This window comes from Terrapene carolina, unplaced genomic scaffold (genome assembly GCF_002925995.2).
Source record: "Terrapene carolina triunguis isolate 2854851 unplaced genomic scaffold, T_m_triunguis-2.0 Scaffold32862, whole genome shotgun sequence".
NCBI classification, from domain to species: Eukaryota; Metazoa; Chordata; order Testudines; family Emydidae; genus Terrapene; species Terrapene triunguis.
This window is the reverse complement of record NW_020697213.1, coordinates 2,794,336-2,816,523: the sequence shown is the minus strand read 5'-3', so window position 1 is coordinate 2,816,523 and position 22,188 is coordinate 2,794,336. Positions and strand designations below refer to the sequence as shown.

Sequence of the window (22,188 nt, the reverse complement as noted above, 5' to 3'; positions counted from 1 at the left end):
AAAGGTGCCACAGGACCCTCTGTTGCTTTTTACAGATTCAGACTAACACGGCTACCCCTCTGATATATTTAACTAAGTAGCTCATCATATTTTTTTTTTAAGTCTTCACAGAATTCAATCCACTAGGTGGTTATTTCTTATTCTAAGTGTAGTAAATGTGAAAGATACCAATCAATATAGCAAACAAGTGATTAGCATTCAGTGATTAACGTCAGCATTTATCTGATTCAGCATGCTTGAAGTTGAAGTGACAGGAAGCAAGTGACTGAAGTAGTGAAAACTAGAATTCTAAAGTAAAATATCAGAATCAAGGGTTAAATATCAAAAAAGAAAAGATGTGTGCTCATCTCAGAAGTGTAGACAATCCATTTTTGTCCATGTATTTCAAGATCAAATGTGCCATTGAATAAGACTGTCTAATTAAGCAAAAGCACAGAACAGTAATGAGTATGTCACTGTCATCCTCAAAATGTAGCCATGATGATAATTTAAGGTCTCTGGTTCCAGGCTTTCCATCAACTCTTCAACATCATTTTCTGTTAATTTGGCACTCAAATAGCAAAGTTCAGTCAGAAATTATTAAACTGAAGCAACGGAAAGACCAAGATTTAAACTCAGTAAGAAAGTTGCAACTCTCTTCTATGCTAACAATATCACCTTCAGTATAGCACAAAACGAGCCATAAAAGGAAAGGAATAAAGCATTGTGCCCTGGATAATCTTTTCCAGACAGATTTAAACTCACATGTACACTAATAGAGGTTGTAAATGAAGAAACAGAGGAAAAATTAAATGTCAATTCCCATAGGAATCAAGATAAATACTTAATGCTAGATGGCTAGTCAAGCATGAGAAATAATATGATAATGTGTGTACACATCTATACAGGGGAAATTGCATTCCTGCTTAATGCTAATGATCTTATATCTGAATCCCACCCCCTTTCAAAACATTGTGTCCAAGTTGCTGAAAATACCACCCAAAAATGCAGTGAAAACAATGACAAGATCTTCGCCATTTCCTTAGAAGAAACTAAAATGGAAAAGATTAGAAAAATTCTCAGCTTCAATCATCTGATATGTCTGGCACATGAGTGTTCAACAACTATTTGAGCTACAGAGCTGCCGTGCCAGTGAAGACACCGTGGCGATTATAGCGCTCTGATTGGCCTCCGGGAGGTGTCCCACAATGCCTGTTCTCACCTCTCTGGTCATCGGTTTGAACTCTACTGTCCTGCCCTCAGGTGACCATGCCGTCATCCCCACTCTGTAAATTCTTTTGGAAATTTGAAAGTCCCCTTCCTGTTTGCTCGGTGATGCATGCAGTGGTCTCAGCGCATCTTTCCAGGTGGCCATGCCTCCTCCACACACCAGGTGATCCTCCACTTGGAGCAATGCCGAGCTGCTGGACCTCATCAGCTTTTGGGGAGAGGAGGCTGTGCAGTCCCAGCTGTGCTCCAGCCGTAGGAATTATGATACCTACGGACAAATTTCACGATGCATGACAGAAAGGGGCCATGACTGGGACACATTGCAACGTAGGGTCAAAGTGAAGGAGCTGTGTATCGCCTACCACAAGGCGCGGGAGGCAAACCGCTGCTCCGGTGCTGCACCCAGTTCTACAAAGAGCTGGACATGATACTCGGTGGCAACCCCACCTCCACTGCGAAAGCCCCTGTGGATACTTTGTTGGCTCGCGTGCCAGTCGACAGTGGACCGAGACAGGAGGAGGAAATCTTGGACGAGGATATGGAGGGGGACCCAGAGGCAGAGAATGACTCAGAGGCCGGAGATGCATGCAGCCAGGAGCTCTTTTCTACCCCGGAGAAGCCTAGCCAGTCACAGTCGTCGGATCTTGGTGAAGCGCAAACAGGAGAGGAGGTCCCTGGTAAGTGGATCCGACTTTGGAAATTGCTGAAGCGAGTTGTTGCGGGCAGGAGAGTTGCAGAAAGCATGCTTGTCGCCCACCGCATGCCTAGTCTGAGAGGCAGAACAGGCTGTTGATTGACTTCCTCACTTCATGGGAATCTCCCTCAGAGATCTTGAGGAGCTACTGGGCAATCCGCTGCTGCTGGTTCTTCCGCAGAGCTGCTTTGTTTCTTGCCCCATTAATGGTAACTTTACCATGACACTGTGCTGTCACGGGAGGCGGGAGCGGGGGTGGAAGAGACCATTGCTGCATACAGGCAAGCTGCATAGCGGCCAGGGCGGAAGCTGCAGGCTTGGAGAAGACCCTCCCTTGATTCCCTGCTCACCCTCATAAGAACGGCCGTACCGGGTCAGACCAAAGGTCCATCTAGCCCAGTATCCGGTCTACCGACAGTGGCCAATGCCAGGTGCCCCAGAGGGAGTGAAACTAACAGGCAATGATCAAGTGATCTCTCTCCTGCCATCCATCTCCATCCTCTGACAAACAGAGGCTAGGGACACCATTCCTTACCCATCCTGACTAATAGCCATCAATGGACTTAACCACCATGAATTTATCCAGTTCTCTTTTAAATGCTGTTATAGTCCTAGCCTTCACAACCTCCTCAGGTAAGGAGTTCCACAAGTTGACTGTGCGCTGCATGAAGAAGAACTTCCTTGTATTTGTTTTAAACCTGCTGCCTATTAATTTCATTTGGTGACCCCTAGTTCTTGTATTATGGGAATAAGTAAATAACTTTTCCTTATCCACTTTCTCCACATCACTCATGATTTTATAGACCTCTATCATATCCCCCCTTAGTCTCCTCTTTTCCAAGCTGAAGAGTCCTAGCCTCTTTAATCTCTCCTCATATGGGACCCGTTCCAAACCCCTAATCATTTTAGTTGCCCTTTTCTGAACCTTTTCTAGTGCCAGTATAGCTTTTTTTTAGATGAGGAGACCACATCTGTACGCAGTATTCGAGATGTGGGCGTACCATTGATTTATATAAGGGCAATAATATATTCTCCGTCTTATTCTCTATCCCCTTTTTAATGATCCCTAACATCCTGTTTGCTTTTTTGACCGCCTCTGCACACTGCGCGGACATCTTCAGAGAACTATCCACGATGACTCCAAGATCTTTTTCCTGACTTCTTGTAGCTAAATTAGCCCCCATCATATTGTATGTATAGTTGGGGTTATTTTTTCCAATGTGCATTACTTTACATTTATCCACATTAAATTTCATTTGCCATTTTGTTGCCCAATCACTCAGTTTTGTGAGTTTTGTGAGATCTTTTTGAAGTTCATCACAGTCTGCTTTGATCTTAACTATCTTGAGCAGTTTAGTATCATCTGCAAACTTTGCCACCTCACTGTTTACCCCTTTCTCCAGATCATTTATAAATAAGTTGAATAGGATTGGTCCGAGGAATGACCCTTGGGGAACACCACTAGTTACCCCTCTCCATTCTGAGAATTTACCATTAATTCCTACCCTTTGTTTCCGGTCTTTTAACCAGTTCTCAATCCATGAAAGGACCTTCCCTTTTATCCCTTGACAACTTAATTTACGTAAGAGCCTTTGGTGAGGGACCTTGTCAAAGGCTTTCTGGAAATCTAAGTACACTATGTCCACTGGATCCCCCTTGTCCACATGTTTGTTGACCCCTTCAAAGAACTCTAATAGATTAGTAAGACATGATTTCCCTTTACAGAAACCATGTTGACTATTGCTCAACAGTTTATGTTTTTCTATGTGTCTGACAATTTTATTCTTAACTATTGTTTCGACTAATTTGCCCGGTACCGACGTTAGACTTACCGGTCTGTAATTGCCGGGATCACCTCTAGAGCCCTTTTTAAATATTGGCGTTACATTAGCTAACTTCCAGTCATTGGGTACAGAAGCCGATTTAAAGGACAGGTTACAAACCTTAGTTAATAGTTCCGCAACTTCACATTTGAGTTCTTTCAGAACTCTTGGGTGAATGCCATCTGGTCCCGGTGATTTGTTAATGTTAAGTTTATCAATTAATTCCAAAACCTCCTCTAGTGACACTTCAATCTGTGACAGTTCCTCAGATTTGTCACCTACAAAAGCCAGCTCAGGTTTGGGAATCTCCCTAACATCCTCAGCCGTGAAGACTGAAGCAAAGAATCCATTTAGTTTCTCCGCAATGACTTTATCGTCTTTAAGCGCTCCTTTTGTATCTCGATCATCAAGGGGCCCCACTGGTTGTTTAGCAGGCTTCCTGCTTCTGATATACTTAAAACACATTTTGTTATTACCTTTGGAGTTTTTGGCTAGCCGTTCTTCAAACTCCTCTTTGGCTTTTCTTATTACATTCTTGCACTTAATCTGGCAGCGTTTATGCTCCTTTCTATTTGCCTCACTAGGATTTGACTTCCACTTTTTAAAGGAAGTCTTTTTATCTCTCACTGCTTCTTTTACATGGTTGTTAAGTCACAGTGGCTCTTTTTTAGTTCTTTTACTGTGTTTCTTAATTTGGGGTATACATTGAAGTTGGGCCTCTATTATGGTGTCTTTAAAAAGCACCCATGCAGCTTGCAGGGATTTCACTTTAGTCACTGTACTTTTTAATTTCTGTTTAACTAACCCCCTCATTTTTGCATAGTTCCCCCTTTTGAAATTAAATGCCACAGTGTTGGGCTGTTGAGATGTTCTTCCCACCACAGGGATGTTGAATGCTATTGTATTATGGTCACTATTTCCAAGCGGTCCTGTTATAGTTACCTCTTGGACCAGCTCCTGCGCTCCACCCAGGACTAAATCTAGAGTTGCCTCTCCCCTTGTGGGTTCCCGTACCAGCTGCTCCATGAAGCAGTCATTTAAAGTATCGAGAAATTTTATCTCTGCATTTCGTCCTGAAGTGAAATGTTCCCAGTCAATATGGGGATAATTGAAATCCCCCACTATTATTGGGTTCTTAATTTTGATAGCCTCTCTAATTTCCCTTAGCATTTCATCATCACTATCACTGTCCTGGTCAGCTGGTCTATAATAGATCCCTAATGTTATATTCTTATTAGAGCATGAAATTTCTATCCATAGAGATTCTATGGAACATGCGGATTCACTTAAGATTTTTACTTCATTTGATTCTACATTTTCTTTCACATATAGTGTCACTCCCCCCCCGCACAACCTGTTCTGTCCTTCCGATATATTTTGTACCCCAGAATGATTGTGTCCCATTGATTGCTCTCAGTTCACCAGCAGCAAGATATCTTCCATAATGATCACATCCTGTTGAAAGTGTGGGGACAGGAATGATTATCAGGCCCCCCCTATAGTGCTGGGTCTCCCCAAGTGCCCGAGCCACGTGTCCATTTTCCAGCAGGGGCCGGGAAGAGTGATTTACCCTGCCCCTGTGGCTACTCACCATTTTGAGGGTCTTGTGGCTCATGTGTGCTTGCCTGGAGTCAACCAGTTAGTGATAGGTGTGAGAGTACTGGCTGTGTTTTAAAGCACTGAATCAGTGTTGTGTGTGTTGCAAACAATACCGCTTCTGTAAAATGTTGCATTAAAACTTCACAGAGATGACCTTGGGAGCCCAGCCTCCCTGTTATCGGCGGCAGAACGGCTGTGCAGAATTAGAAAGCGGCCAAGAAGAACTAAGTAGGACTTTCTGTGTGATGTTATGATGCACTCAGCTGCCGAGAAATGGGAATTGAAGGAGTGGCGGGACAGCGAGATGTGGGACCGAAAGGACAACGCAGCTCGTCAGAAAGAAGCCATGGAACAGCTCTTAAACATTATGGAGCACCAAGCAGACACACTCCAGGCAACACTAGCTCTTCAAACTGAGCAGCAACGCGCCCGCCCTCCCCTGCGGCCGCGCTCACAAAACTCTTTCCCATGTACCCCACAGACAACGCCAACACACTCTTATCAACCTCCGGGCTCCACTCTCTACCCGCAGCATTCCACTCCTCCCTCCTCACAGTCCAGCAGTGTGGACTCCCGCTACCCACTGCACTCAACACCCATCCCTCTGCAGTTTGGCCCTGCTGAAGTACAGTACCCACTGCATTGTACTCCAAAGGAGAAGGCCGGATATGATCCCTGGACATACACAAAGCTTTAGCCATCCCGGGTCCCCTCCTCCTCCTGGGACCTTCCCTTCCCCCACCCTCCTCCATGCTGATGTATTTTTTCATTTGACTCTCTCCTCCGTTTGTTGTCTTTTAATAAAAGAATTGTGTAGGTTTGAAAGCAATCTTTATTCTATTAATTGAAAGCAAAAAGAGCTCTGCAAAGCAACATACAATTATGTTAAATCCCCTTATTGCATCATGTGCACCAATCACCTCCTAGCATTACAAGCACTGCAATCCCCATCACAGCAACAAATATTAGTGGCTTTCAGCTTCAAATCGCTGCCTCAAGGCATCCCTGATCCTTATGGCCCCACGCTGTGCCCTGGTCTCTGGCTGTTCAAACTCAGCCTTCAGGTGCTGAGCCGCTGCGGTCCAGCCCTGACTGAAGCTTTCACCCTTCCCTTCACAAATATTATGGAACGTACAGCACGCGGCTGTAACCATAGGAATATTGTCATCAGCCAGGTCCAGCTTCCCATAGAGGCAGCGCCTGCGGGCTTTTAAACAGCCAAAAGCACACTCAGTCATTCTGCACTTGCTCAGCCTGTTGTTGAAACGCTCCTTGCTGCTGTCAAGTTGCCCCGTGTTTGGCTTCATAAGCCACAGCATTAAGGGGTAGGTGAGGTCTCCCAGGATCACAATGGGCATTTCAACTTCCCCTACGGTGATCTTTTGGTCCGGGAAGAAAGTCCTCGATTGCAGCTTCTTGAGCAGGCCAGTGTTCTGAAAGATGCGTGCGTCATGCATCTTTCCTGACTGCGTTAATGTCTGTGAAATGCACATGGTGATTCACATGCGCCTGGAGAACCACTGAGAAATACCTCTTCTGATTAATATACTTGGTGGCTAGGTGGTCTGGTGCCAGATTGGAATGTGTGTGCCATCTATCGCCCCTCCGCCGTTAGGGAAGCCCATTTATGCAAAGCCATCCACAATGTCACGCACGTTGCCCAGAGTCACGGTCTTTCGGAGCAGGATGCGATTAATGGCCCTGCATACTTCCATCAACATGAGTCCAGGGTTGACTTTCCCATTCCGAACTGGTTACCGCCCGATCGGTAGCAGTCTGGAGTGCCAGCTTCCACAGTGCAATTGCCACACGCTTCTCCAACAACAAGGCAGCTCTCATTCTCGTGCCCTTGCGCCGCAGGGCTGGAGTAAGCTCATCACACAGTCCCATGAATGTGGCTTTCCTCATCCAAAAGTTCTGCAGCCACTGCTCCTCATCCCAGACGTGCATGACAATGTGATCCCACCACTCAGTGCTTGTTTCCCGAGCCCAAAAGCGGCATTCCACTGTGGTCAGCACCTCTGTGAATGTCACAAGCAATCTCGTGTCATAGCTAGTATGCGTGGCGAGATCAATATCGCACTCCTCTTGCCTTTGCAGTTTAAGAAATAACTCCACTGCCACTCGTGATATGTTAGAGCGAGCAGCATACTGGTCAACAGTTCGGGATCCATTCCTGCAGCCCGAAAAGGCAGGGCACGCAGTAAACAAACTGTTGAAAGATGGCAGCAAATGCGGATGGAAGCACAGGGATTTCTAGGATGCGAAGCAATGCATCACGGGTCATTGGGACAGGACCCAGGATGCCCGGCGACCCCCTCCACCTTCCCACAAGTCTTAGTGGCTGAAGAGAAAGGTGCTCTGTGGGATAGCTGCCCAGAGTGCACTGCTCCGAATACTGCTGCAAGTGTGAACACGCTATTGCGCAGGCAGCTGACAGTGCAAACACACAACAGTGGTTTCCCTTCAGCGCTCTCTGAGCGGTGATCTAACTTTGCCAGCGTAGATGTGCCTTAAGGCTTTTCCATGCTATGTGCTGTGAAACTTGTGTTTGGGACACAGGAAGTACAAGCCAAATGGCAAAAGAAATATAAAGGGCAGCTGCATCTTCTCCATTTTGTCTTCAATCCTGCTTCTTACCTCCGAAGCAACTTTTCTACAAACTGAAGCTCTGAACAAAGGACTGATGGATGTGTTCAGAGGGACTTTCAAGCCAGCAAACTCACCAATACTGCTAAGAACCTGGTATATGGACTTTGAAGTCTCTCTCTCTCTCTCTAAATATAAATATATATATTTATATGATTGACCATTTAACGACTCTTTTTGTTCTTTTCTAATAAACCTTTAGTTTTAGACACTAAAGGATTGGCTGGCAGCACTAATATTGACCTCGTAGTGTGGCTGGCTCTTTGGGGTCAGAAGAACATTCTGTATAGTAAACAGAGTTTTTAAATAACTTCTCACTGTATTGGACCTATGTGATTGGGAGCCAGAGAACTGGAATGCAATAAAGTGGGCTGTGTGATTTCTTTTTAGCTTCTTGATAACCAGAGTGGGGGAAACAGGAGCACAGTTTGTGACTGGTTGGTAAGTCTAATTTTAGTGTTAACCACCAGTTTTGAGAGAATCTGCTCTCCTTTTTGCAGTCTACCCTGATCTTAGCATTTTCAGCGAGGGCTACCCCAGGCACTCCGGGTTACACCTAGAACAGGAAGGGGCTGATACACAGCTGACAGAACATAACCCTGAGTACTCTTCCTTCTCTTCCCGCACTTAGATTTGAAGATCCAGATTCCTGTCCCAAATCTATGTTAGTGAAGAAGACTGGATCAGTTTGTTGAATCAAAATGGTGGAAAATCATGGATGTAAATTCACAGTTTGTTGCTTTTTAGAAGGCCTGCACTCTGACCATGCCAGTTCCTTCTCAGTCAAGTATGTTTCAGCGTATTTGGAATGTTTTAGTGAAACCTTTGTAGTAGGGTCAGTGTTGAAAAAGCAAACCTGGGACAAAAGTGTATCTGTATCTAAGGGCACTGTGACAGACCCAGACCAGTGGGGTACAGGAGTCTGGTAGAGGGCAAATATACTGGTCACTGGATGAGTAGTTTTCTGTTCCCTGAGTGACCAGAGCAGGGGATGCACTAGAGTAATCAGGAACCTACTAGAACCAGTTAAGGCAGGCAGGCTAATTAGGACACCTGGAGCCAATTAAGAAGAAGCTGCTAGAATCAATTAAGGCAGGCTAATCAGGGCACCTGGGTTTTAAAAAGGAGCTCACTTCAGTTTGTGGTGTGAGTGTGAGGAGCTGGGAGCAAGAGGCGCAAGGAGCTGAGAGTGAGAGGGTGTGCTGTTGGAGGACTGAGGAGCACAAGTGTTATAAGATACCAGGAGGAAGGTCCTGTGGTGAGAATAAGGAAGGTGTTTGGAGGAGGCCATGGGGAAGTAGCCCAGGGAGTTGTAGCTGTCATGCAGCTGTTACAGGAGGCACTATAGACAGCTGCAGTCCACAGGGCCCTGGGCTGGAACCTGGAGTAGAGGGCGGGCCCGGGTTCCCCCCAAACCTCCCAATTGACCTGGACTGTGGGTTCTTCCAGAGGGGAAGGTCTCTGGGCTGTTCCCAAAACCCACATGGTGAATCTCTGAAGCAAGAAAATCCGCCAATAAGCGCAGGACCCACCAAGATAGAGGAGGAACTTTGTCACAGCACATATGAAACATCAATAGGCCTAACTACTTAATAGGTTGGGGACTCATGTTCTTGGGTTTTGCTTATAGAATTGCAACAGTGTCATTTTGGACACTGCATCTATTTATGTTGGGGGAATAAATCTGCTGTGAAGCAAGTCATACAGCATGGGTTTTGGATTTCATTTTATAAAAAAATCCTAATTTTTTGGATTTTTTGGGGATTAGGGAATAAAATAATTATATTTAGCCCACAGAGTATAATAAACGTACTTGGGCTCCCTATGAGAGGTGAGTAGGCAGGTAAAGCAAAGCAACCAGGAAAAATGACAGGCTTTTAGTATGACAGGACCACTGGCAGATGCTAGTTTCGGGGCAAGAAAATGGTGGCCCATGTCTCTATCTAATCAGGGGAGACTGAAGCACTTGTATGTACTGAGCCAGGTACTGGCTTATACGTATGCTCCCTTCCCACATCAATAAACCCAATAGGGTAGAAAGTGCAGCGCACCAATTTGCCAGGTCAATGCTGATCCACTGCATATGTTACTGATATGAAGGAGGCTGGCTCACCCTCTCTCAGCCATGGTTGGGGTAGCTGGCTCACATGCACCAGGCAGGGATGAGAGCATGAGGGATTGGCTCTTATGTACTTACAGGGGGTATGGCTGCAGAAAAAAATAAAGGTGATGTGTGGTTTGAGTTTCCATTTCCCAATCTCAGTCCCTGGGCTGAAGATGCTGCCCTGTTGGTGTGAGGCTGCCAGCCACAGCTGGTAGACGAGATACCTGGAGGGCAAGAAGGATTTACTGAGAATCACTCCCTTAACTTAGGAGAGGAAGAAGTAAACATAATTAAATTAAGGCCCACAAATGGAGCCCTGCACTAATACAAAATTTGTATCCACATCCAATCCATGATCCACAAAAGTGATCTGTGGATATCCGTAGATTTGCAGGGCTTTAAATATATAAAATTTGGATCTGCATCCATCCACAATCCGCAAAAAATGGTTCACAGATATCTGCGGATTTGCAGGGCTCTACCCACAAACCTCTAGCCAGTTGACACTGAAGTGCACTACAGTGAGTCAAGTGGCTGGTTAGTCTTCTGTAGGCAGATGTGATCCAAAAGTCTCCACAAGGACACCTGCTGTCTGATCAGAAGCTTCATAGTGAGCCCAAAGGACCTGGAATCAGCCCCATGTGAAGAGTTATTTTTGCAAAGTCTGTATACAATGGGCAGGAAGAAGCCTGGGTGTGTAGGACAGGAGAGGGGCCCCGAAGGGGAAAAAAACAGACCTGTGCACAGGACAGAAACATATTGCCTGTGGAAGGAACATGGGAGGTGCTAGCCTCTTCCATTCTCTTCTTGCACAGCTTAGCTCATTGGAGAGGGGAAAGGGGCTGTGTTCCAAATCTTACAGGTGAAGGACACATGCATTTACATTACAATAGCGTAAACGTCCTGAGGAAAGTGGATATGACCAAACAGACCACTGAACAGATAACACCACAAGGGGTTTAATGTCTCACCTCTGGAAACTCCTCTTGGCAATGACTTCAGCATGACTGTCGTTGAGAATATCCCCTGCAGCAGCATCCAAAAAAATTAAATAATCCAACATTACTATGGACCAGACAGAAGGAAAAAGTCACATGCAACAACAAGTAGAGGTAGACTTGTGCAGTCTGCCAGCCCTGCCCCAGGATTTTGTGGGTCTGACACTAGTATTAGTTCAGTTGTCTGAACTAGGCTATCCTAAGGAATTTCAACAACTCACTTACCATAAATGCTTACTGTCACACTCCTGCACCATGGTGCAGTGACTCTTGCCGCACACTACCAACCCAAAGGACCATCACCTCTTTGGGCTATGATCCAGTCAGATCCTACAAGGAAAGCAGGACTGGGACAGTACTTGAATGGGAGACCTGTAATGATCTCATTCCACAGCATTCAGAGCAGGCATGTATAACAGTGATGGGGAGTATATGGGTGTGCACACTGGAAAACAAAGAATTTATTCACCACACTGGATGTGGGCCCACTGGAAATGAACTTCCCAAAGCATTTAGGATTGCAGAGCTGTATCTTCAGTGAACTCCTTAACTGCCCTCCTTCTTTTAAAAAAAAAAAAACAAAAAAAAACACAGCCCACAGGTAAGACACTAAAAAACACAGCATTCCAGACAAAAGCCAAGGAATTCTCAGAGCTAATGCTTCAGGAAGGTTTTAAAAACAGCAGAGGCTGGTTGGATCATCTGTTAGCAACGTAAATAAAAGTTAGAATGCTCCTCTGCTAATGTTAGAGAAGGTAACATTCAGTGTCGATAGGTTCGAATATGAAAATTGGTGATGTTTTGAAATTTGATAATGAGCCCTTGTTAATATACTAAAGGCTGCTAATAGATCTGGGATATATTTACTGAAGAGAACTGAAATATTTACTAATTTGAATGCGTTTTGCCTGTTACAAGCAAAATTTCTTCTGATTAAATAAGTGCAGGAGGAACTTTGTGTGTCTGATTCAGAGGATGATGACCCTTGTCTACAAAAATTCAATCATAGAAAGCTTTAGACAATCAGAAAGCCTCCACCCATTTCTAGGAACAGAAAAGTGCTGGAAATATTAATGTACAGAAATAAATTTGAGTTACTACAAATGTTACAGTGAAATATCTATAGGTGAGTCTAATTAATTTCCTGTTTCAGAATCAAAAATTGTAAAGATTTTACCCATGTATTAGGAACATGGAAATTTCCACAATGGACCAGACCAAAGTCTATCTAGTCCAGTATTCTCTCTCTCTCAGGGGCCAGAACTAGCTGTTTCAAATGAAGGTGGAAGAGCCCTGCAGTAGACAAATATTGGTAATCTCTCCCCCACGTAGATCTCATCCTGGTCTTTACTAGTTAGAGATTGACTTAAGGCCTGAACCACAAGGTTGAATAACTTTTCCAAAATTAGGCATAATTAATTTTAGAATATGACCTCTGGATAGGTCTTGATATCCATATAGATGTCCAATCCCTTTTTAAATCTAAAGTTCTTGACTTCAAATTACTCCTTGCAGCATTGACTTCCACAGTGTAATTGCACATTGTGTGAAAGTGTGTTTCCTTTTATGAGTTATTAATTTCCCACCTTTTGATTTCATTGAATGTCCCTTTGTTCTTGTTATTAGACAAGGAGAACAGAAGCTCCTGCTCTTCCTTGTATAGACCATTCATTATTTTATGTACTTTTATCATGTCCCCTCTTAATCATCTCCTCTCTAAGGTAAACAATACCAATCTTTTCAATCTCTCTTCATGTGACTTTTCCAGGGCCTTCATCATGTTTGCTCTTCTCTGAAACCCCTCCCATTCTGAAATATTGGGAGGGGGGACCCAGTACTGCACAGGTCGCATCACCGATTTATATAAAGGAATACTATTTTTGGTATTCTCCATGCCATTCCTCATGCATCTGAACCTTGTTTGCTTTTTTGATGCAGAGGTGTCTAAGCAGTCTACAGTGATCCCCAGATATTCCCAAATTTTGCTACCGCAGCACTCACCTAGTTTTGAGATCATTTAATATTAAACATGGGACCTAGTACAGAATCTTGAGGCCCCACTGTTAACCTTTTTCAATGATGAAAACTGACCATTTAGTCCTTTTTTCCTTTCTGTCTCCTAGACAGTTTTTGATCCATGACAATACTTTGCCTCTCACACCATGACTACTTAGCTTCTTTAATAGCCTCTAGTGAGGGACCCTTTTGAAAGGCTAAATAAATTAGGCCAACCATTTCCCCTTTATCCATTACTTTATTGATATGTTCAAGAAATTCTAAGAGATTAATGAGATGATTTTCCTCTGCAGAATCCATGCTGGTTAGACCCTATTATATCATGATCTTCTAGGTGTTTTGTTGGTTGAATCAAAAATTTAAAAACAGAACTAATTTGCCAGGTATAGATGTAAAGTTAATTGGTCTGTATTGCCCCAAATTACCCGTAGAGCAGTGGTTCTCAACCGGGGGGTCCATGGCCCCATGGGGGTACATGAGCCCTTTCAGGGGGACCGCGGGACCCCGCGACTGAAACCCAGAGCCCGAGCCCCAGTGCCTCCTGCCGCAGGGCTGAAACCCCGTGCCCCTGCGCCCCCCACCACAGGGCTGAAACCCTGAACTGTGGGGCTGAAACCCTGAGCACTGGTTCCCACCCAGCCACCCCCACTGCAGTGCCAGAGTGGGGTAGTCCCAGGAGCAGCTCCACATATATCCCTCTTCCTCTCCCCGCCCCTGAGGCCCCACTCCCTGGCCAGGTCAGAGGCGGGAAGCTGGAATCGGGCAGTGTGGGCAGCTACTGCTCTGGCTGGTACCATGGAGCAGGCAGCCACAGCATTCACCCATCTGTCGCTGTTGCTGGTGCCCGGGGTTGGTGCTGCTCCTCAGCTCAAGCAGCTGGTAAGAGCCACCCAGGCAGGGGGACCCTCTCCGTGGCCAGCAGAGCCCTTGGGGAGCAGTGACCACAGGGGAGCCCTCCTGGCACACAGCCCCTAGTCACCCCCTCACTGCAACCCTGCGCTACCCCCCTGCCCGCACACAGCCCCTTGCTACCCCCTGCCCGCACACAGCCCCTAACTACCCCCCTGCCTGCATCCTGAACTACCCCTCTGCCTGCACCCAGCCCCTAGCTACCCCCTCCCTGCACCCTGAGTGGTTTTCAAACTTTTTGAGCTGAAACCCCACCACACACAACCCAGACAGGCTGGGTGGCCGGCTGAGGTGAGTCAGGGGGTAGAGGTGGCACTGCCTTCCTGGACCCCACCGTGCAGAGCTGGCCAAGCCCTGCCAGCCCCTGCCCCCCCAAAATAGAAGTCAAACTATGCCTATGCCCAAGGGCCCACTCCCGGCCCAGAGCCCCAAGTCCCCCACCTCCCTCGCTGGGCCCTGAAATTTTTATAGCATGTTGAGGGGGGGCTCAGAAAGAAAAAGGTTGAGAACCCCTACCCTAGAGCCTTTTCGAAAGGACAACATTTGCTACCCTCCAAGTCTCTTGAACAGTAGCTGTTTTTAATGAAAGATTGCATATTTTTGTGAGCAGTTCAGATACTTCATATTTGAGCTCCTTCAGAACTTGATGACGGACCATCTGGGCCTAGTGACTTACTGCATTTAATATTACTGATTTGCTCTAGCATCTCTTCTCCGGTCATCTCAAGATCTGAGACTACCTCCGCTTTGTTACCAGGAAACAGCAGATGTGGGGTAGGAATCTCGTTTTTGAAGGCAAAGAATGATGCAAAGAAACCATTTAGCTTCTCAGAAATGTCCTTTCTGCCAATCACATATCTATGTAATGCACATATCCTTGCTTTCTTTACATTTTAATGCAATCATATGCACTTTCATCACTGTACTGTATAATGCATTTCACTGTAATCTCTTGCACTTTATTTTAAATGCACTTTATTAAATTATTAAACTTAAATATCACAAAATGCATATACATTCTAGTTGTCTTTTTGCCTTAGACGTATAGGTTTTTGAGATTGCTAATAGCACCAAAGAAACTTTCCCTATTCTCTTAATAGATTTGTCAGGTTACCAATGCTACTCGAGATTATTAAAGCAAAATTTAATTTTAAAATCTAGTTGACTTTTCAACAGTGGCACTCTTTGTTTAAGTTTCATTGCACTCAACTTAGATGATGAAAAAACCTACTCAATTTCACTCATATGTCTGGTAAATGTTACCCTTTAGATCTTACAAGACATCATATTGGTTGCAATCAATGGAATAAAAAAAATTAAGTTAAAAATTGTTTTTATTTAAAATTTAAAAATAAATAATGAAACCACCCAGATCAATATTACATTCTGGGGTGCTGACCCCAGAAAGATCCATAATAAGCAATCCAAGACATAGCATTTAGTGCAAGGCAAAAAATAAAAAGGCTTTAAAATGTGTTTATACGCAAAATGCCCTATAGAGCACAGAAACAGCTTTGCCAGACCTGCTCTCTTCTCTTGCTATACTCTGTCTTCCCCAGAATCCAGAGGTAGAGGTAAAGAGCCTTGTATTGAAAGGCTCTTGGCCATGTCTCCTGCCCAGGATACTTCCTGACATGAGTCTCTGTGGCCCCTCCACTCTCCGAGGAGGAGTAGCCAAGTGCAGTCTGGTCCTCCTCTGTTATGAATATGCATAGTAAGGGAGGAGACAGGATGAATAACTTCTCACAGCAGCTCTCAGTTACTTATAGAGAAATCAGTGCAGTATCTAGCTGCTGATTACAGATAAATAAGAGGGGGTTTCTCTCACTTTTCTGGAGCTTGGTTACTGTGGTGTTTTTCACAATAGGCTCTGAAGGAATCAGACTAGAAAACAAGATTTGCCTTTTTTGTTGTTTTTGTAAACACGAGTACATTTGGGACCTACGCTACCTGACAATGTCCATTTATATGGCTTTTGTCAGTTCCTCTTAAGGGCTGCGGATAGTAGGAGCTCAGTGCAGCAAACCTAGATGGTAATGCTGTCTACCCAACCCTATAGGGTTGGGACTTTGTCTTGTACTGTTGTTGCATTTCAGGAGGCTGAGCTCATGCCAATGACAAGTAATGAAGAGGCCAAGATCGGTAGTCTTGGTTTCTACACCATACTTACCAGTTTTCCTCATTCTTGTATGGCCAATGCACTTAGTTCCAGTCCCCATAGCAACAACTTCCTTAGTTACTGAAAAAGAAAATACTAAAGTTAGCTGAACCACTTCTAAAAGAATCACCCTAATTTGATCATTTCAATCAGACAGCACTTGGGGGCACCACACGAGACAAGGTACAAGAGGAGGGATGAAGTAACACCTGTCTCTCACACACACACACACCCCCCACTGGAGGGGGAGACTATGTACCAGACTACCAGACGCACACTGAGATGAGGAAAGTCACGTACCAGGCACAGCACCAGTGTAGGGGGAAAGACATGGCATGTGGCAAGGGAAGAGGGCAGCACTGACATGAGGTCCTACACACAGACAACACAAGGTGACCACCAATTCAGGGACCCCCAAATAGGGAAGACGACATAAGGGAAATGCACCATACAATGCATAGCACAAAGGAGATGCTGATGCGGCAGGTTTACCCTTACCCCCTTTTAAAGGAGACTTGCTAAGAAAAAAAAATTGTGTTAGTATCCTTTTTTGGATTCTTATGAAGAATGTCAAAGTGTGGGTTTGGTTTTTTTTACTCAGAAATTCAGGTCTTGCCTATTTCACTGCATGCTAATTGGTCAGTTTCACATCAGAACACATGGTAGAGAAGGTCTACATTTGCTAAGTGACTAGCGATTTTGGATGCCCAGAGACACTTTAAAAGGGTGAGTGCTCAGCACTGTCTGAAAAGCAGGCACCTCTAAGATGCATCAAGTTGTGCACTCAAAAAAAATCATTACCCACTTCGGAAAACTTAAACTGCAATTTTTCAACAGCTTAAATGATTGCTTCTTGGAACAGCTAACTCCAAGTGCACAGAGGAGAGGCTATGTGTAGGAGTAATGTGTAAGGAGTTGGTTCAGGAAGTAACTGTAGCTGAGGAATTGAAGCAAAAGTGATCAGGAGATAATTTCTTCAATATTATCATGGGAAGAATATAAAAAACTAGAAAGAGGGATACAGAAGACATGTATGCCCCAAACAAAAAAGAAGCTGGAAAGCAAAAAATTAAGCCATTATGGTTAACTGGCAAGGTTCAAGAAGTTATGCAAATCAAAGCAAGCATCCATCAGAAAATGGAAATCCAGCCCAAGCGAGACATAAACTACAGCATGTAATCACTTCTGTAACTTCCACTTTAATTAAGACAGAACTGGAAGAACAAATAGCCAAAGACATAATTTAAGTACATCAGAAATACGAAGCCCACAAAAACCTGGTGGTTCCACTGAATCACCAGATTAAGCAATTACAGAGGACAAGGACATCACAGAAAAGGTAAATGTGGCATCATCAGAGACTGTGGTGTCAAAGGAGACACTGATAAATTAACCAGCAGCACGTACATCCAGGAGTTCAGAAGGAGCTTAAGGATGAAGTGGATGAGCTACTACCAAAAAATATGCACTCATTTAAAATCAATTATTATGCCAGGGGACTGGAAAGTAGCAAACGTCTTTCTGTCCAGCACTAAGAGTGATCCTGGGAATTATAGACCAGCAAGTTTTACTTTAGTACTATGTAAAGCAGCTGAAGTGATAACTACAGACTTATGCAACCCCAAGATAGAGAGGATACTATAGGGACAAACAAGCACAGCTTCTGTAAAGGAAAACTGTGCCTCTTCAATCTTTGAGCATGTCAAGAAAACAGAGGATACAGGAGAACATGTTGATAGGTCATTAATGAAAGTCCCAATAAATTATAAGCAACATGGGGAGAGTGGTAAATTTTTGTCATGGATCAAAAACCGTCTAAGACAGGAAACAAAGCAGAAATAACCAACCACTTCCCATGATTAAGTGGCTAACAGCAGTTGCACCAAGGATCCATATTAAGACTAGTGTTAAAATATATCTAACAATGATCTGGAGAAAGGGGAGAGTGGTGACCTGGCCACATCCACAATCCCAGCTGCCAAGTCACTATGTCTGACACCTTCCTTAAACCCTCCTTCCCTCATCCTCTCTACGCAAAATTTTGCTCTTTCAAATAAATTGACAAAAATCTACCACAAAATCTTTGTATCTCCTTTCTCCATATTTTCCCTCATCACTGACAGAGGTTTGTCACTTGCTCTCCTCCTCTAAACCGTCCACATGCAGCAGTGACCACATCCATCCCCCTCCTGCCTCATGACCTCCTTTGCCCCCTCATCCCTCCCTCACACTCCTCTTTAATCTCACTCGCCTCTGACCCCTTCCCCTCACAACATGAGAATGCTGAAAGTGCCATCCCTCAACCCCACCTGCCTCTCCAAATATTGCCCACCCTATCTCCTTCTCCCCTTCACCTCCAAATTTGAGAACATACCATGTGCAACCACTGTCTAGAGTTCCTCTTCTGCAGCTCCATCTTGGACCCCCCTCCAGTCTGACTTCTATCCCCTCAGCTCCAATGAAACTGCTCTCCCCAAGATTTCTATTGCCTTTTCTTGGCCCAAACCCAGAGCCTGTAATTCTGTAACACTCTTTGAAATCTCACCATCTTGGCTTTTGTGGTTGTCCTCTCACAATTCTCCTCTCAGATCACTCCTTCGGTTTCTTTCAATTGATCCTCTTTTTCCACTCCCCAAACAGGTCCTACAGCTGCAAAACTCCATAAAAATGGTATGTATTTCACTGTGATCCTGTCCCCTCATCCTTTGTAGTCACTTGTCTTCTTAGTTTCTGCCTCAGACTGTGCAGTCTATCTCTTCATATGCATTGCTACAGCACCCAGCACAACAAGGCCCGAATCTCGATTCATAGCACCCTGAACATGGTGTTCATTTCTAGTCACCTCTTCTCAGGAAAGATACAGCAAAATAGAAGAGTTCCAGAGAAAGGCAACAAGGATGACTAGAGTCCTGGAAAGACTTCTGTATAAGCAGAGATTGAAGAGACTTGGACTGTTTCATTCAGAGAGGGGATATGATAAATGCATATAAAACAATTAATGGTATAGAGAAGGTCAGTTGGGGACTCGTTTATGCTCTTTCATAATACAAGAACAAGGACCATTCACTGAAATCGAAAGGCAGTACATTTCATCATCGGTGATCCCTCAATTCAAGGATGATCTCTACCACTGATTTACATACTGGTCCCGAGATGACTCAGGAGTCCAATCCTGGAACCACAGATCCGCCCGCAGTAGGTACAGACATTTCCTGGCAGGTCAGCTGCCTATTGGGAGAAAGTTCTCTCTTTTTCCTTCCTTTACATTTAAAAAGTGATAAAATACTTGTGCACATTGAACAACTGACATGTGGAACTCTCTGCCACAAGATGTCACCAAGGCCAAGGGCTTAGGAGGATTAAACATTAATATGAATAATGATAACATCCACATTATATGACAGTCTAATCTCTCATGCTTTAGGATGTAAATCAACCACTACCTGATGAGGGTTAGAATGTGGGACAGGAAGTGATGCTGGTCAGAATGGGGAAAGACTGAAGAATGAGCTGGGACACCGTCTCACCCTGGTGAGGCTAGTAAATCTGGTGGAGTTGCTGGGGAAGAGTAACACCGAAGAGCCCTCTCACTGAAGGCACACAATGTCCATTCATCAAAGTGATGTGAAGACTCCCCACTAACCCTGGATGACCAGGTAGCATCAGTATCTAAAAATGCCACTTTTCACCTCCAGCTTACTAGGTAACTCCTCCCTTTCCCCTCAGATGAGGATCTGACCACAATGATGCACACATTTGTCACCTCCAGGCTAGATTACAGTAATTCACTGTGTCTGAAGCAGAATGTAAGAATAATGCAACAGCTCCAGCTGATACAAAGTGCGGTTGTCCACCTCTTCCATGGTTTAGGGTGCCATGAGAACATTAACCCCATGGCACTGTCCCTCCACTGGCTCCCAGTCCATTTTCAATGCCAGTTTTAAGACTGCTTGACGATTAGGACCAATTAATGACTCAAGACCAGTTACATTAGAGATCAAATTCCAAACTGTAAAATGTCAAGAGAGTTGGGCCAATGCAAATCACAAAGTCCAGAACAAAGCATGTGACAGCCAGGGACAAAGTGGTCTCAATCAAGGAGATGTGGCTATGGAACAAACTTCCAGACAGCAGAAGACTGCAGAGTTCGAGCCCCTTCACAAGTGTTGCAAAACCTTCCTCCAGAAAGAGCCCTTCCACCAAGACAAGAATGATATTCGCAACACCAACAACCCCTCCTATCTGCCACACTCACAAAACACACATTACAAACCGCCGGCCCCTGCAGAGTTTTCAAAAGCCCAAAAGGGAGAAGAGTAAGACACTCTGTAAAGCCCACTAGGAACTTTGCTATCGCCAGTCTATTTTACATGGGAAGTGATCAGACAATACAATGATGTGTGGCACAACAAAACTCCAGGTGATATAAACAGAAAGGAAGGGACATCTTCCTTTGTGCAGATTATGCCATTATTTTTCATTATAGGGTTTCACAGACCTTCCTGTCAAGTAGCCGAAAATGGGCACTGTCAGAGACAGGATACTGGACTAGCAAGACCACTGATCTGATCGGGTCTCGCAATAATTATGTACTCCATTTTTCCTGAGAGAAGATAATTTTGCTAGAATCACATCCCTGTGCTTTCAAACAAGATTTGCAAAAGATCTCACTTTACGTCTCAGGGTCCTCCAATGGAGATCTCCACCAAACAGGAAAAGAATATTTAACATTCCTGATGTTTCTAGGATAAAAGTAAGAGAAAGAATTCAAACACTTTTTAGGCAAAAAAACTCACAATTTTTTTCCTTTACAGGTCACCTTTAAAATCACATAACAGGCATTTACTGAGGAGAGAAGATTCATTCTCACCCTGCAGATTCCCAACATTAAGGCAAGCCTCTCCTTCAGGTGCAGACTCCACTTTAACCACAGCTGCCAGTAACGTCCACTCCCGGTTAGGATCCGGCTTCCCCTGCTTAGGCAGCTTGGTGCTATAATGTGTGTAGCACAGACCAGCAACTTCATCAGCTGCCCACATGGCTACAGCGGCCGCATCAGCTGCGGAACAGAATTGGGCTACAGCATAAAAACAGCCAGAAAAGCACCTCTGGGCGCTACCGTAACACAACGAATCTCTGCCCCCCCCCCCCTTCCAGCCAGCTTAGCCCCGCCTACGCGCCAGGAGACAGCGGTGGGGGTGGGGCCGGACAGGGATCCCCGGACTGGAGTTCCGGCCCAGGCCTGCCGAGCTCCCGGCTGCTCCGGAAGCAGAGCCCGGGCCCCAAGGCGAGCTTCGCCCGCGACCTATCAGGAGGTTAGTTTCCGCAGCCGCGGCCCCCCGCGCACGAGGGGGGGCGGGGGAGAGCGCATGCGCAAAAGTCCATCCCGTGCCGGAGACTGTACGTTTGACCCGGACGTGGCTGTTCGCGCGGGGCTCGCCCAGGAGCGCTGCTGGGAGGGGGGCTCGCGCCAGCCGCGGGCCCGCGAAGACCTACAGCTCGGCGGTACCCCGGTTACCACAGCCCCAGAGCAAACCCTTCCCGGGCAGCCCTGGGGCAGGAGACAGGCACCAACGCTCCAGCTCACGCCCCTGCCCGCACGGATCCAGGCCGGAGCCCGGAGGCCGCGGCACCCCGCAGCTGTAGTTCTTTGGCGAGCTCCCTGCCTGGCGAGCCAAAGGAACTACATCTCCCAGCATGCCCTTGGCTGCTATCAACCGGAAAGGGAGGGGGCAGCTGCCCGGCTGGTGCGACCTGACGCGCTGAGCTTGCGGTGAGTGGGGAGCCGGCCGCTAGAAGCGGGCAGCGGTGCTGTGAGTGGGGAACATGTATGCACAAGGCGTCGGCCCAGCTCTCGCTCTCAGGAGACTTCCCCAAACTGGGTTAGCAATAGTGGTGGCCTTGGCTGGCAGCCCCCAACAAAGGAATTGGGTGGAATGAATAGACAATGCACCTTTACCTGAAGCCTAGCAAGGGTCAGAGGTATGTGCACCCCACCAGGAGAAGTTAAAATAGTAAGTAAGGAAAGA

The 22,188-nt window shown here is 45.5% G+C and overlaps 1 protein-coding gene across 1 annotated transcript in view; it reads right to left on the bottom strand.

Moving 5' to 3' along the window:
• LOC112103874 (tRNA-specific adenosine deaminase 1) overlaps positions 1-21,299 on the bottom strand; it is a 45,282-nt gene extending 23,983 nt beyond the window's left edge. The window contains exons 1-4 of the mRNA XM_024195848.3: positions 21,030-21,299; positions 16,172-16,240; positions 11,050-11,104; positions 10,172-10,302 (exon numbers count right to left, since the gene is read on the bottom strand). Of these exons, the coding sequence (XP_024051616.2) occupies positions 10,172-10,302; positions 11,050-11,104; positions 16,172-16,240; positions 21,030-21,198 (424 nt within the window). The 5' untranslated portion in view covers positions 21,199-21,299. The remainder of the gene's footprint in view (positions 1-10,171; positions 10,303-11,049; positions 11,105-16,171; positions 16,241-21,029) is intronic.
• Between the last annotated feature and the right edge of the window lie 889 nt (positions 21,300-22,188).